The sequence below is a fragment of the Hyperoodon ampullatus genome (assembly GCF_949752795.1).
Source record: "Hyperoodon ampullatus genome assembly, chromosome: 14".
In the NCBI taxonomy this organism is placed as follows: domain Eukaryota; kingdom Metazoa; phylum Chordata; class Mammalia; order Artiodactyla; family Ziphiidae; genus Hyperoodon; species Hyperoodon ampullatus.
This window is the reverse complement of record NC_136927.1, coordinates 2,894,664-2,912,339: the sequence shown is the minus strand read 5'-3', so window position 1 is coordinate 2,912,339 and position 17,676 is coordinate 2,894,664. Positions and strand designations below refer to the sequence as shown.

At 39.9% G+C, this 17,676-nt stretch overlaps 1 protein-coding gene across 1 annotated transcript in view; it reads right to left on the bottom strand.

Moving 5' to 3' along the window:
• The window catches only part of SDK1 (sidekick cell adhesion molecule 1), a gene marked incomplete at both ends in the record, with an annotated part of 840,970 nt that overhangs the window by 548,778 nt on the left and 274,516 nt on the right, over nucleotides 1-17,676 (bottom strand). The window contains one exon of the mRNA XM_079719129.1: nucleotides 5,562-5,721. Within this exon, the coding sequence (XP_079575255.1) occupies nucleotides 5,562-5,721 (160 nt within the window). The remainder of the gene's footprint in view (nucleotides 1-5,561; nucleotides 5,722-17,676) is intronic.

Sequence of the window (17,676 nt, the reverse complement as noted above, 5' to 3'; positions counted from 1 at the left end):
CCAGTATCTTGAAAACAATTATTCCATATACTTTGTCCAGTGTTATGGTTGTTTAGATTACCTATCTAGAATTCTCCTTCAACTCTCTCAGTGGGGTTTTCTACTTTTCTTCATGTTCTACTCATTTCTTACAAAGGTTATTCTCAGGTATTTAATAAACTTTACTGATATTGTAGAATTTTCGTCCTTTTATAGGACATAAGAAAAAGTAAATTTTCCCTTAACCATTCCTATTTTTTTTACTGAAATAAAAAGATAAATATCCATCAAATTTCAACTGTTTATACTGTAACAGAAATTGAACCAGAGGCAGATCATGTAAGGAGACTATAAGATTTTCTGCAGTTTAGAGCATCCAATTATTCCTCCTGCTGGAATGAGTATTGTGCCTAGCACTAGAAATTTTGGGCATATATATTTTTTGAATATAGTTACAAAATATTTTTTATCCCAAAGTAGAAAAAATAATTTGCAGTAACTATTTTATGGGGGGAAAAAAATGGGATACAAATCTGCCTGTGACACTTAAGCAACTTTGTTTAATTACTGAACTACTCTCATTTTCCCAGTGTAGCCACCTGTGCCTAAACATGGATATAAGCATCAATATGAACTATATAACATTTGAAACTTACTAAAATTCATTGTGTAGTTTATAACACAAGCAGCAAAGAAAATGTTATTTTTAGTCAAAGATGGAAAAGCTGAATTTATATTAAATATTTGCTTTTTTTAGGGTTAGCACTTTCATAACTGACACCAAAGGGTGGAGTTAGAAAACAGCTACTGTTTTTATAGAGTATGTTTTCCAATTTGAGACTTACAGCAGCCTCGTGAAGGTTAACATATGACAGCTGAAGGTGATTATCGGAAGGAAGCAGATGAAAGAGTAATTTGAAAAAATAGTGTAAGATTTTTAGACAGGTTTTATATCTTGAAAAAAATGATGACAAAAATACAATGGATCCTTAATAACCCATCTCAGTGTCTGAAGCCCTCAGTGAACAGAATATAATTTATCACGTCTAACCTAAACCGTTTTTGCTTCAGAATAACCAATATCTTCTTAACGAGTTTCTGGTGAAATGGTAGTGAAGCATCTACCCTGTTTTAATGGTGCATATATAATGAACCACCTTCTCAATCCTGCTTCAATATATAATGAACCACCTTCTCAATCCTGCTTCAATCAAGCAACAATGCTTTCTCTTCTTGAGGATTATCCAGGGTGTGTCAGGTTAACAGGTAAATTAGCTGGTGCAAAGAGCAATGCAGGGCTTCCTTGGTGGCGCAGTGGTTGAGAGTCAGCCTCCCAATGCAGGGGACATGGGTTCATGCCCTGGTCCGGGAAGATCACACATGCCATGGAGCGGCTGGGCCCATGAGCCATGGCCGCTGAGCCTGCGCGTCCGGAGCCTGTGCTCCGCAACGGGAGAGGCCACAGCAGTAAGAGGCCCGCGTACCACAAAAAAAAAAAAAAGCAATGCAAAAAAGAGCTCAATGGCCTCAATTTTTTTTTTTTTTTTTTTTTTTTTTTTTACTGCGCCATCAGGGAAGCCCTCCCTGCATATTTTTAAGTTGACACCAAAATTGTTCTATCATATAGAAGTTTAAATAGTTGCATATACAATAATGGCATAGTATATGTTTTGGCATTTTAAAATAAAACGGTCACACACTGTTTTAAATGTATCCAATGGAAGTTAATATAATGATTTTGATATCCACACTTTCTATTTCTTAAAAATTAACTGACAGAGCTTTCATACTGTTTCTTTTTACTCTTTGAACTTGAGTATTAAATCCATTTATCCCACAGAATTTTATTCTAATGTAACATTTTTCTATGCCTGAAAGATACTTATTATTTATTACCCAACATACTTCTCTGAAATAAAAATATACAAATAAATGGTAATTTAAAAAGAATTTCCTTTTGTCAAAATAGTCTAAGCACAAAAAGAATTTCATCTGGATTACTTGTGGATTGTAATTATTATTACCACAGAGCTAATGAAAGCAACATCAATGTATTACAAATTTTGAAAAATAATTATTAAACATTAAAAACTTAGAAAGGAGATAGGTCTCTTGAAAGTGGCTGTTCATTCAATTACTTCACATTTTATTGAATGGAAAGTTATTTACTATTAGAATGAACAGAACTGGATAGAAATTTACTACAAAAAGAAAAGAAGGTATTGACCACATATTTGCATACAGTTAATTTAAATCTAATGAGTACACGAAGACATAAACAAGTAGAGAAGAGGCTGATGTGTACCAGCAAGCAAAACACAATGAAGTAATAAAAATGAATATGGATTTAGAATATCAAATGATATATTTTTTTTTTTTTTTTTTTTTTTTTTTTTTTTTTTTGGCGGTACGCGGGCCCCTCACTGTTGTGGCCTCTCCCGTTGCGGAGCACAGGCTCCGGACGCGCAGGCTCAGCGGCCATGGCTCACGGGCCCAGCCGCTCCGCGGCATGTGGTATCTTCCCGGACCGGGGCACGAACCTGTGTCCCCTGCATAGGCAGGCGGACTCTCAACCACTGCGCCACCAGGGAAGCCCCTCAAATGATATATTTTTGCAAAAGTTAATGAAAGTGTCTTCCGAATGAATGAGAAAATATAAAGCACAAACTTTCCTGTAGTGCATGGTCCTTCTACATCAGGAGGGCACATTGATCTGATGAAAATAAACAGAACTTTTCACCCCCTCCTCGCTGAGATCTATCACTGAAGCCTCCCCGAGCTCTTTTCACTTCTGGGTAGGTGAAACGAAGACAAGTGTGTTTCAGAGAAGAGTATTTCTCAAAGGGCTTTTTATTTCTAACACATCTTGAAAATTCTAATTCTATTATGTGTAAGTGTGTACACCACAGAGCGTTACACTAAGTTTGCAGCCTGGATAAAACAAGGTGCCTTGCCTGCGGTAATTCTTGCAGATGTTTCTCTGCTTTGTTCTCATAAACGTTCCTTGAGGCACAATATATACTTTGATGATGGCTGGAGAAGGGAAAAGGGAAGGTTGTTCACAAAAAAATGGTACAGCTCTTGCTGACCACCTATACATCTGAATTAAGAAAACCCCAAGATTGGTCAAAAGATCCCATTTCTAGTGTCATACTCTGCCCTTAAAAGTAGTACGTATAGAGTGAAGACAAGGAGCTGTTCTATGGGATGTTTAAAAGAGGCTTCTTCAAGGCCAATATTTTAAACTGTGCTTGTCTTGCACCCTGAAGGTGTGGTTTCACAGAAGACTCACTGAGAAAGGTGTGTCCTTCTTTTGTGAAGTGGAAGAAATAACGCAAAGCAGGTGTGAAAAGAGAACTGGCAGGTGCCAACACAGAGGCATGTTCTCAGGTAGCTCAATTTCAGAAAACACGCATGTGGAAACTGAAGATCTAGAAAACTATTCCTTTGCCACTATCCATGGCATATACCGCAGTTTTAAGACCACTGTTATAGATCAACCACATCACTACTTCTTTTTATGAGGAAAAACAATATGTATTCTTTTGAAACCTCACTTCCTTCTTCCTGGGGCATACAAAACATGGTATCATTTAATTTTTATGAGAACCCTCTATGGTGGGTTTTATTATACCCATTTTACAGATGGGAAAAGTAAGATCAAACTGGTTAGATAACTTGTCCAAAGTCAAACAGATAATAAGTTGATTAGAAGTATTTGAACTCAAGTCATCTGCCATCAAAGCCCACTGCTCGTAATGGTTCTCATTTCTAAGCCCACCTTTTTTTTTTTTGCTTTCTAATACCCCTTCTAACAAACCAAGCCCCATGCCATATTATGATAAAATAGAATTTAACAGAATTTATTAACTGATTGCTGGTGGGCCAGAAAATATGTTGTTCTACATACATTAGAGCCTTTTAATGCTCACACCACCACAAATGAGGTTTGATCACCCCCATTTTGCAGATAGTGAAAGTGGGGCTAACAGGCTTCTTGCCCGAGGTCATACTGCTAACACTAATTGGTGGTGAGCTGAGATTCAAACCTAGGTCTGTTTGATTTCAACAAGCTCTTAACTATTATTATAAATTGTTCTCACAACAGCAGGTCCTCTGACAGTACAGGCCTAATGATGAAAGAGGAGGACACAAACTCCTCTGTCTAAACAGGGCAGGTGGATAATGGGACTGGGCAAAGCAAGTAGGGCACAAGGTGGGGACCAGAGAGTGCTGAGAACTGGGTATCCATGCCTGTATCCCAGGGCAGCACTGCCAGGGCCAGCTTCTGTGTGGGGTTGCAAACCCAGGAAGCCATACCTGCTGACTGTTCAAGAGGGACTGAAAAGCAGATTTTTATGTGAAATCTTCCAAGTGTTAAATTCTGGCAATCAATTAAGAAATATCTACTGTGCATATATCCACATATACTTTTAAACTGATTTTTAAAATACCCACAGCATGTTCCAGGCAGGCTGAATGTGGTTCATGGACCACCATATTATAACTTCTGAGGTAAAGAGTGCATGGTGGGCTATGCCCCATGCTGAGAAGATCATTACTCTATATAAAATATCTCTAGAGACTTCCCTGGAGGTCCAGTGGTTAAGACTTTGCCCTTCCACTGCAGGGGGCATGGGTTCGATCCCTGGTTGGGGAACTAAGATCCCACATGCCATGCAGCCAAAAATAAATCGAGTGAAGATTATGTTTAAATAAATAAATAAAAATAAAATATCTCTAGACAGCCAATTCTCTTTCTTATTTCATTTAAATAAGAGCATGGTACTGCTGATTTCTGCTGATCTGTGGGCCTCTGGGACTGGTTTAGGCAGTTGCTAATTCTCCATCACACTCAGAACTGGAGCATCCAGCATAATTCTCATGTAGAACAGGAGGTAAAAAGACACAAAACTAGAAAACCATCAAGCATGCGAGGTAAGGCTGGGAAGCCGATCCAGACGCTTCCTGGGTGCAGCTGCACCTGAGACGTAACCTGATCTCCAGTTTCCCCCGTCTCCGTCCTCTGTACTCAGCCCCCAATACCTAGCACATGGCAGGTGTTCAATAAATATTCGTTTTTGCTGCTCAGTGTAGATGCTGTACTCATGCCCATCCTCCCATAGTTCCATTTTTGCCCACGCCAGCTCTGAAAGTTAGCCAGGAAGGTATTTGTTGACTAATCAGAGCTCCAGAAGCTATGACCTAAAGGTATCTGTTTAAGCATTTACGCTCCTCAGACAGGAACAATAGTGGTGGGTGGGACAGCTGCCACAAGAAGTCAAACCTATCAGGCTAAAGCTGTTACTTGCATTCCTCTGTAACTATAGCTCCTTTGGTCTGGTGATCTCACTACCGGGCTTACTTTCACAAATATAACGACAGACTTCCTAAGTGTGAATACAACCTGTATTAGAATAGTAAATCACATTCTGATTATATGTTCAAATCTATGCCTTTAATCCTTAATGTATTACAAATTAAATCCAATATTTCCCCCCGCTTGTGCTATTATGGCCAATAGGCGAATATTCTAGACACATCAATCTGAAATAGAATCTTATTTTCAAGCAATCAATTACTTATATTCGCTGGTGTAGGTGGTGAGCTCACTGTCATTGTGCATCCACTTGAATTCCAAGGGCCAGCTCCCTTCAGCAAGGCAAGTGAGAACGAGACGGTTCCCTTCCAGGTGAATCTGCGGAAGGCCCGGCTCTGTTTTAAAATATGGCACAACGTCATCTGAAATATTAAAGGAAAAAGAGAAAGAAAGGAAAAAAACTGAATGAAGTACACGTGAAAATGTCATTCATCCAATTTATCAATCACTTATTTAAACAGACCTAATTTTAAAAAGCAGAAATGATGGCTATTTGGCCCAATTAAGTAACAAATTATCCTTGACCTCCTAGAAACCTGCAATACCCTAGACAATATTTCAAAAGGCTGAATGCTCTATGACAGCACCATGTGAAAGCACCTGACAAGTTCATCCAAGTTATTTCCATTTGTGATTAACACTTACTTATCGCATACTGGGCAATCTCTGCTGATGCAAGCCTTGGTTTTAACTAGGCATTATATTCTCAAAGTAACAATCAAGGGTATATATCTTGGCTCTAAAAGAAAAATATAACCTTCACTTAGTTATTAAAAAAAAAAGGTAACTAGGATAAGCAAGATTAACACATATACATAAATGACAGGAATCACAAACCAGCTTTCATCTCACACACACACTGGCTCTTTCGGTGACATCCAGGGGGCTATCACACTGGAAACACGTGTGTATTCAAACAGTGGAACAGCTTGCAGCAACAGGAACGAACCAACTATTGCTACACACAACACACAACACCATGGATGGAGACGTATGTGTAGTGAGAGAAGCCAGACAGGAAAAAATTACAGCATATGCTTCCATGCAAAAGTTCAGAAAGGTTCAAAACCAGGCAAAACTAGTCTGTGGTGTTAAGAGGTCAGTCAGGGTGAGCGTTGTTACCTCTGGGGGATGGGGATGGTGGCGGGTGTGTAACAGGGCAGCTCGTGGAGAGCACATCAAGATCCATTTCTCAATATGGTTACACGGGGCCATTCACTTTGTGAAAATTCATAGAAAATCATTCTGTATCTGACTTGTGCAATTTTTGTATGATGCTTCCTTAAGTTTTAAAAAGTATATGAACATAGGAGACTTATTTCCAGTTCTAGCTCTATCATTTTTCTAATAAAATCCCCAGGGCTATGAACATAGGAGACTTATTTCCAGTTCTAGCTCTATCATTTTTCTAATAAAGTCCCCAGGGCACACCCGCATAATCCGGTGTGTCTATCCTTCAGGACTCCTACCCTCTTGACTCAGGAATGAACACTCCAGCACACTCTGCTTTTCACTTTAAGCCAGGCTAAGCCCTTTCTCCCTGGTGGGGGGGGGGGGCGGGGCCTTGCCTGTGCTCCTCCCCAACCCCAGGCGCTGCTCCCCAGCTCCCTGCAAAAAGCTGATGCATTCCCACCCTATAGGTTCACCAAGCTCCTCCCACCAACATGCCCTAACAAACCATGACTTATACCCAGTGGATTCTCATGCACGATCTCAATCACTTCTGAATTTCTAAACCAATGCCAGGAACAAAGTAGATACTGAATAACTATTCGTTCAATGAATAAATATAATAATAACAAAATTAACAGTAATAGCTAGTGTTCACTGAGTATCTACTATGCCAGAAACTGTTCCAAGTGCTTTATATGTATTACTTGATTTAATTTTCACAAAAGCCCTACAAAATAGATGCCATTATTATACTCATTTTACAAATGGGTAGAGGCATAGGGAAACTAACTTGTTCAAGGCCACCCAGACAGTATGTGGTACAATCATGATTTAAACCCCAGATAACCTGTTCCAGAATCCAGATATCCTACATATATACTATGACTCTAAATGTCACAGGTTTCTCAATAGAGAAATTTTCTTCTCAAGAATCCCTATCTTAATGGGACTTCCCTGGTGGTCCAGTGGTTAAGACTTCATGCTCCCAATGCAGCGGGGGCCCGGGTTTGATCCCTAGTCAGGGAACTAGATCCCGCATGCGGCAACGAAGATCCCGTGTGTCGCAACTAAGACCCAGCACAGAATGAATGAATGAAAGAATGAATAAATAAAAGAATCCTTATCTTAACTTCAAATTTTTGATAAATTTGTAGAATTACTAAACTGGACTTATTTTTACTGTATTTTTCAAATTAATCATCAAATAGCATATTAACAGTGCCAAAATTGAGACTGTTTTTACATTAAATTGTACGTATAGCTGGTTTCTTCTGTACTGAATATATAGAATTTAAATATAGAGTTTATTTTGCCATTGTGCTGATCACTGTATTACATAATTGGTATATTGGTAATACAATGTTACCAGTCTCTTACTAGTATTTATCCAAATAAATAAGTGTTAACTTGTATCTGTGAGTGTAGTAAGAGCCTATAATAAGGAGATTTAACCACCTCAATGAGATGCCGGGCAGGAGCTGAGAGCTAAAAGATCAGTAGTTGTCAATACTCCAACAATACCATGTGCAAAGGCCCTGTGGTGGTAGCAAACATGGCAAATAACCTTGGAAAGCACAAAAGACTGAAACACAAGCAGTTCTGTAGGTTCAGAGAGAATGACTGGAAGCAGGGCCTCGCAGGCAAGGCAAACACAAGTCTTCTTTCTACATCATCCCTGTGTGATTTTCAATGGTGCCCACTTCACATTCAAAAGCGTTCTTCTCATGTGAATGATACATTATATGACCACCCGATTTCTAGGCCTTGGTCAAAAGTACTGTCAGTATAATTATGATGATGATTAGCTATTATTATAAAAGGAAGGCAGAAAGGCTTTGAAGGGGCTATGTAGTTAAACGCTCATTTTGGCTGCAACATGGAGAAGGAATTAAGAGGGGCCAGAGCAGTGGGAATAGACCAGTTAGGAGGTCACTGCAGTAACCCAAGAAAATGCTCTGAAAGGTGACAGTGGGTTGCGTCAAGGTAAGAGTAGTGACTGTGGTGGTGGAGACAGAGAGAAACGGATGGCTCTAAGACAAGATCTAGGGGGCAAAAAAGACTTAACGATGGACTGGATACGGGGGTAAAGGACTGAGAGGTTGAAGGATTCTTAGATCTCTGACATGCACAACTTTCCGTTCAAGAAACACACCTTGGTTCTGTAATCAGCATGGGGAATACAACAAGAATGAGACATAGTTTCTGTCCCTTTAGAGGTTATAGTCTAAGTCTGGCACAGGAATAGAAACGGTAAAGTGTCAGGTGCTGTGACCCTAACCCTAACGCAAAGGCAGGAAGTAGTCACCCCCGTCCTACCCCAAAAGTCCCACCTGCTTCTGTCACACATCACCTTCTCTAAGTTACAATTCAAGTGAATTCTTAGGTTTTGATTGTCAACTGTGTGTCCAATTTCCCTTTTTGCTATGTGCTAAAATCATACACTCTCATGACCCAAGCAGTCTAATAAAGCTGAACTGTGATGGATATGGCTTTGGTACCTTGGGATTGACTGAGCTACTGGCTTTATTAATGCCCTGCCATTTGCACTATATTCAACAACAGAAAAAGAAATGCCTTCATATGGTTCCAGTGTGCTACAAGAGGGAGTCGTTAAAAAAACAGATCTTTTTGAAAGAAAAAGGCTTCAAGATAGATGCTTAAGAATTTGAATTTGGTTTTACAGTTGACAGAGCATCACCGATTTAATACATGATGGTTCTGAATGTAAATAATACCAAAATAATTCAATTTTTCCTAGAATTCATAGTTTACTAAACATGCCTACACCGTGTACAAATTATGCTGGGTATTGTGATCTAGCAGGAAAATATATTTTCAAAACAGAGTAGTTTCGGGCTTCCCTGGTGGCACAGTGGTTGAGAGTCCGCCTGCCAATGCAGGGGACGCGGGTTCGTGCCCCGGTCCGGGAGGATCCCACATGCCACGGAGAGGCTGGGCCCGTGAGCCATGGCCGCTGAGCCTGCGTCTCCGGAGCCTGTGCTCGCAACGGGAGAGGCCACAGCAGTGAGAGGCCCACGTACCGCAAAAAGGAAAAAAAAAAAAAAAAAAAAGAGTAGTTTCATAGGGCTGGCAAGCAAATACCTTGCGATAGTGTAGAATTACGGTTGGCACTGACTCTGATGTTAATTATATGGCAATGTTCTGGAATGCTAAGGGTCTAAGTTAAAATTACCGCCACAAGTATTTTAGCATAGATTAGCCAATGTGCAGAATAACACAGTTAGCTCTCTGAGCCCAGAACTATTTACCACTGAAATATACAGAGTAGATCACGAAATTAAGAGCGCTTAAAGGTAACAAAACATAAAAGCTCTGGGGAGAGAAAGAGAAACAGAAGGAATAGTATTCAGGTCTGCACAGACCCCTACAAAAGCATGTGATCTTTATATATGTTAAATGGAACAGAAAAGAGTTTGAAAAGATCCATAAAGACAAAAATGATTGAGGTACCTCTGAGATAAGATTATGAGACTCTGACCTGGGGACAAGTCAGTGGTCCACCTGATGCTCTTTGAGGTGTGTGTGTATGTGTTTTTCCCAAATAATAACTAATAGGAAAAATGAGCAGAGATTAGGTATGCTTCTGTATTCTTACAATGAACATTCATGGAACCCTGAATGAATTACTAAGAAAAACTGTGAAATTTCCATTTTCACATACAATTAAACAGAACATAAATCATTTATGAAAGGAAGAGTCTCGTCTGTCTGGATAATACAGATTTAAGGTCCATCCAAAGGAGAGGAATGGACTTAATGTTCTCTCAAGACAACATCATAATTTAATGATGTATAAGTCACTTCCCTAAATGGATTTTTAAGGTTTTCAGATATAGTGTAAATGTATTTAACTTTACCGGTCCAATATGGAGATAGTCTTCTGCTCAACCAGAAAGGAACCATGACCCATGTGCCACACTAGAAGTCATTTCCATGGGAAAGCGAGAGGATAAGATGCTCTGAAGCAGAGCCACGTCCTGGGGTTCCAGGCTTTCCTACCATGAGGAAGAGTGGCCTTGCCATGGGTTTTAACTATCTGCTCCCCGTGGAATATGGAGGATTTATTACCAGATACTCCTTCATGGCAGAATGGACAGGAATCAACTAGTAGGTGCCAGGAAAGTCAAACTTCAAGCGATTCTTGCGATGCTGCCAATGACAGACCTTCAGCCACGACAGTCAGTAACTGTAATCTGTTCCGCAACTTCCCTCTTCTCCTCCATTTTAAAGGGATAACGAGTAAAGAAATAATAACAATCACTTCCACTTAGTAGAGGAATCAACCTACCACAAACAAGGGGGTGTCTAAAGCAGAGCAGCCCCACATGTTCTGGTGACAATAAACTTTATTAAGCAATCATCATCAGCGCCGTCAGCCAGGTGAGAGCCCAGCGGGAGGGGTTAGGAGTCACAGCGTGTGGGCTGCAATCGGCTGGAGGAAGGCCCTGCGCTACTGAACTCTGCTTTCTTGACGGCTGAATTTCTCAGGGCAACTAATCTTTTGGTTTGAACCACTCATCTTCCCTTCAAAGCTTCTTTTGTATCAAATTCAAACATTTTCATGCCCCAAGCTTATGAATTTACCACTAGCAGAAAGTTTTATTTTTCAAACCCCAGTGAAAAACAAAAGCACAGGGCATAATGCATCATTTGTGAACAGTTATTCTGAAAAATATGGGTAGAAGTTCCTTTCGGGTAAATACAGTCATTCAAATTTCAGCTGCCGGCAGGTCATAATGTACACCCATCAAAGCCAGGAATTTAATCTCACAGTATGTTGTGCTTTTTTCATAGTAGTAGTATTAATCTTTTTAAAACAACGGTTGTGCATTGTAAATGTATTTCTGAGGTAAAATTCAAATGTATGATTAGATATGTTCTGTTATAGTTAAATATACAAATATGGAAAGGTCTCACTACAGTGCAGAAGGATGATCCTAGAAGATAACAGTCTCAGGACAAAGTCCTCTACGTGCTTTAGGACAAGCTGTTTCAACCTGCACCTCCTGTGAGCACCTAATGTAAACCCTTCGGTGGTTAAGCTGAAATGAAGAAGGAAAGGAGGAGACAAAGGAGGAAGAGGCAGAGACGGTGGCTCTATCATCCCAGCTAATTCTCAAGCTTCATTCTTCTAGCTTATCAGAAATATCTGTACTTATTTTCCAGTGATAGACTTTCAAATATAGTAGGATGTACCATCACATTCTGGGGCTAAAAAAGTTAGCCAACTTCTCTGTATGTCACTTTATATATTTCTACTACTGCCTTGTAAAATGAATGAGAATCAGAAATTTCAGGGCCAAAGGTGGCTACAATTAAACAAATATATACGGATCTGATTTCAAACATCATAACCTATCATGACGACCACGAGGCACAGGGACAGGGTGCTCTCCAGTTCTCACCGTCTCTTAAGCACTTCCGATGGGGCAGGACTGGAGGCTGGGCTGTAAGCCAGGTTTCCACTCTGCGCTGCAGCATCTCTGACCAACAAGCAGCCAGGCCCCCGCCCCTTCCCAGCTGGCGGAGCTTCGCACAGAAGAGGAGACACAAGACTGAGGCCCACAGTGGCTCCTGCCCCACATCACCAAGGCTCATCATCATCCCTCAGGCACTTGCTGAGTGTCTCCTGGCTGCTCTGGGGATACAGCTCGTCCCTGTCCTGAGGGGTCACAGCCCAGGAAGCAAGAGGCTAGTCAACGAGGCAAGGGCAATACAGGAGGTGAGAGCACAGAGGCAGGAAGCCGTTGCCCGAGAGGGCCCTTGACGAGGTTCAGGATCGCAGACCTCCCCGGCTGGGCGTCCGCATATCAGCCAGGACAGAAGGGAAGGGGCGCCAGTGCGCAGAGCAACCTGACGGCCTCGGGCTTCACAGGGGCTGAGGCCCCAAGGCCGTACAGAACCACGAGGGCTCAGGTGCATCTCCGTGCTGCTGCAGCTACACAGTGGCTTCCAAAGGTTTCCGAAGGCTTGTTAAGGAACTGTCGCATCCCTTATGACAAATGAGAATTTTTTTAGATAAATGCACTCCTCCATCCCAACTAAGAAGGAAACTTTTATGAGTCATTTGTTTGTTTGTGCCTGGGCCCAGCTGTGAAAGGTGAGCAGGGCTGCAGGACCGTCCTCACGTGCCTGGAGAGGCCTCTGAGGATGAGGAATGGCCTGGTGGAGTGGCAGCGAGTACTAAGCTTGCTTAGGGAAAGAGTTTGGGAAGCCAGGGGACAGGACACCTGAGTACCCTGTAAGAGGAAGGAAAAGACTTACTGTTCATCCCTCTTCAAGTGTCTGTCCCACTGCCCTCTGGGGGGCACCGTAAGCAGAGGCAGAAAAAAGATCAAACCATGCACCGCATATTCCTAGATCTCATGGTAAAGCCATCATTTTCTATTCAAAAGTTCATCTAGAGAGTGTGGGAAAGTAGCTGGTCTGCAGTGCTCTCTTGGTATTTGGATCTGTGTGTGTGAAAAGAGGAAAGCAGGAGGGGTCCCTAAGATTTCCACTGAACAGTACTGGGAACAGCTTGCCAATGCATTTAGTCAGGGGGAAGTCAAACTGATTATCTCTGTTTTCTCTAAAATCAATGTGAATTAACAGCATATTTAAGGGAACTCATGGGGTAAAACTACCCTTCCAATATTTTCCCCTAAGAAATCATTCAAGCTTTCAGTGAGATTAATCTACAGTGATGCTGATGGTAGAAACATAAATGGTTGTATTTATGTACTGGTCTGATCCTGCACTGTGCTAATCTATTTCAGCATATAAATTAATAATAAGAGGCAGTGGAATAAAACCAATTCCCCTATTTCTCTAAACTGCAATAAGCTTGCAGCTCTCCAATATTTTATTTCAAAGTACGATCACACTGAATCATCATTTCTATGGTTTGCCGTTAAAAAGTATGACCAACCAAAATAAGGAGAAGAGTTATCAGAAGTAACCAACATTTTTCTTGAATATGGTACAATATTTCTCTCAAATATTCTTTCAAATAATCCTGAAACTCCAACTCAGGTTAAATAAAAGGCCAAAAGGTAAAAGCAAAGAAACTCAGATGAGATTTATCTTTCCCTGATTAATGCAGACTGCTGAGTTTCTGTCATATGTGTACTGACATAAAAACTGGGACTCATCTGACAAGTACAGGTTTCTGGTAACTGACTATACTGCTGAACTGAATGAATAAGCATTTTCAGAACTCTAATGGAAAACTGATGAATTCATAAAAGTGCTAACAAAAGATCAAGATGAAAAAAAAAGTAATTACATGGGAATGAGTGAACTGATGAGGATGATTATAATTTTTGCAACTGTTTGAATAAAAAAAAAGAACCCCACAAGGACTCAGAGGCAAAAAATATACAAATCAATTTTCACTGCAAAGTAAAGGAGCTGTTACAGTGGAGGATTCCTGGACTGAATGTCAATATTATGACATAGTGTGAGTGTGTTTCGTGTATAGTATGAGTGTGTTTCGTGTATAGTATGAGTGTGTTTCGTGTTTGGTAATTGCAATCATTGTTGCTTTTGTTGTGGTCATCCATTTATAATGCTTGGTGTCAGTTTATTTATCTCTTGTAAAAATAAAATACAGTGTGTGTGTGTGTGAGTTGTGAAAAAAAAAAAACCTGGAACTCAGAAGATACCTAAATGGTGAAGGTTTAATTTTAGACCAGGAAAATTACATGGGAAAAGAACTTCTTAAGAATATCTAAATTCAAATAGTTAAGGCCTATTGATTTCAGCAAAGTTACAAACCATAAAGGTTTCTCAAAGAGAAGTACTCGTACATCATAGCAGCTTAGAGCAAGGGCTCAGGAGCCAGACTGCCCAGGCTCAAACCCCGGCTCTACCCTGACCAGCTCTGTGAGCTTGGGTAACTCAACCTCCTACGCCTGAGTTTCCTAATCAACAAAATAATGAAATTATCTCAAAAAGTTTCATTAAAACAAATGCACTGTTAAGATAATGAATATGAAAGCCACAACGTGGAAGAAAATATTCTGGTTACATGTATCTTGAAAAGATTTGAAGTCAGATTATAGAAAGAATGCCTACTACTCAATGATAAGACAAAGAAAACAAATAAAATGAGCAAAAGACTTGAACATGCACTTCACAAAGGAAGAAATGCCAATAGCTAACAAGCACACAGGAAAGTGCTAATATCATCTGACAGTAGGGACTATAATGGCTAAACTGAAAAAGACAGACGACACTGAATGTGCTCAAATATGTGTTGCAACTGCAACCCTCCTCCTCCATCACTGGTAAGGGTGTAAAAATAGTACAGCCACCTGAGAATAACGTCTGGCAATTTCTTATAAAACTAAACACCTACTCAATGACCCAGAAATTCCAGGCCTAGGTATTGTTTTGAGAGAAAAGAAAGCAAATGTCCACGCAAATAACTTCACATGAATAGTCACAGTGGCATTAATTCTAATACCCTAAACTGAAAACAACAGAGATGACATCAATAAAAATGAACAAACTGATAAACTCAACGCCGTGGAGGAGTTTCGCAGACATTATGCTGGGTGAAAGAAATTCTGCCCATATTATGTGATTCCCTTTATACGAAATTTAACACAGGCAAACCTAATCTATGTGAAAAGAAAGCAGAAAAATGGTTGCCTGCAGGGATAGAGATTGACTGGAATGGACATGAAGAAATTTGATGGAGTGAGAGAAATGTTCCATTTCCAGACCGAGGTGGTAGTTGCATGCGTTTATACATTTGTCAAAACTCACTGAATTGTACACTTAATATCTGTGAATTTCACAGTTTACAAATTTTACCTCAACCGAAAGTCCTTAAGGCATACATGTGCCCATTGTCTCAGAAACAGAGACACTCCTTTGTCAGTCACGGCCTCCATCTGCTTTAGATCAATGACTGGCTTCTACCTGCATGGTCACTGGCACTTTAAGACACACTCTCCTCTACTATTATGCTAATGAGATTGCCAATGTGTTACTGAACTTCTGATTCTATTGCCATTTAACTCTTCAGGTGTATCTTATCTCCCAGTCAGATGGATGAGTCAACAAGATTATAGTTCTATTTGTACTACTAGGACTACTACCTACCAATTATTGAGTATTTACTGCATACCAAGGAAGACATGTTTTAATAAATCATATCTCAGGTATTCCCACGACAACCCCAACCGATAGGTCATATTTTTTAATGCCCATTAGACAGGTGAGAAACTGAGACAGAAAGTGATTAGGTAACTCATTCAAGATCACATTGGTAGTTAAGTGGTAGAGTCAAGGTCAAACACCTCTGTCCTTAATTAATTCCACCACCACACTGTTGGCCTACTGCCCCTCTGTTTCAGAACGTAAACTAAAAGTGAATAGAAATACAATTGCATAATTAAATATCAACATTAGTGTTGGCAAGTTTTATATCAAGGGGAGTGGTTCATGTTTCTGTTTCAAAATCCCTACAATATACAGACAAATATCCCCCTTACCCAAGATGAAGCTATGTAAAGGTAAGATTTATACAAAAGCAGTAAAAGATAATCAGTGCCATAGCTAAATATTCCCTGCAGGGAGCAGTCAATGGATAGGGTAAATTGAGATATAAAAAAACATATATTTATAATTTCCTACAAGCCAAATTACATTAACACACCTATACTACAGAAAAACCACTATTATGTAGTTGATTGAAAACTTACATCATTCAGGCAAGATGAAAAAAAAAAATTGGGAGAAAACTGGCTGCATCTGACTCCAATCTTCTAAGAGTTGCTGAGAACAAATTGGAACTCACTGTGGTAGCAAAAAAGGCATTTTCCAAGTTACTAAACACCAATTTTTAAAATTAAAACACAAATGCAAGTACAGATGAAACCAAACAAAATGATCTCTCTATACATAAACATATTAGGAAATGATTAAACTCTAAACATTAATGACGACTTTGTTTTATCTAGAGCTGACATTTTCTTAATGTTAATGAGATCCAGGTATGATTCTTTAAGTACGCGTGACTTAAAAACTATCCTCTCTCGCCACGGTTGCAAACTTTATTAAAGCAGGAACTGGTATTTCTTATATCTGTATTATCTCTAAAGCAGTAAGCACAATTTTGTTACAGTCAATGTGTTTAAGCTAACAGGCACATAAAAATCTCAACATCATCAGTCATTAGGAAAATGAAAATCAAAATCATAATGAGATAACCTATCCCAAACCACCCACTATAATGGCTATTATCAAAAAGACAAATAATAATAAGTGTTGGCAAGGATATAGAGAAACTGGAACTCATACACTGCTGGTGGGAATATAAAGTGGAAACAGTCTATCAGCTCCTCAAAGCAATAAACATAGAATTATCATGTGACCCAGTAATTCCACTCCTAGGTACACGTCCAAGAGAAATAAAAACACATGTCCACACGAAAACTTGCACGTGAACAGTCATAGCAGTGTTAGTCATAACAGCCAAAAGGTGGAAACAACACAAATGTCTACCAAGCAATGGATGGACAAACAATATGTGGATGGATAAACAATGTAATATTATTCAGCAGTAGAAAGAAAAATATATGATACACGCTGCAACAATGGATGAACCTTAGAAACATGAGCTAAGTGAGAGTGACTGGTCACAAAGAATCGTATGGTCTACGACTGCATTAATATGAATGTCCAGAATAAGGCAAATCTTTACAGACAAAGTAGATTAGTGGTTACCTGGGGACAGATAAGCAGAGCAGGGAGAGGGAAGAGGATGACAAGAGTGCGCTCATAGGTACAAGGTTTATTTCGGAGGTTCAAAAATTAGTGTACGGTGATGGTTGGACAACTGTAAACATTAAAAACTTTGAATTTACACTTCAAACAGGTGGATTTTATGGCCTTAAATTATCTCAACGAAGCTGTTAAAGTAGCATGTTTAGGAAATAATAATAATAGCTATTTGTGCTAAGCATGTTAAGTACTATTATTTTCACTGCTTTACAGATGAGGAAACTGAGGCACAGAAGGGGCAAGGATGTGCCCAAGGTACACAGCTGGGAAGTGGCAGAGGCAGGGCTTGTGCCCAGGGAATTTCATGCAAAGTGTGTGCTCTCACCCACTCTGCCTTACAGTCTCCT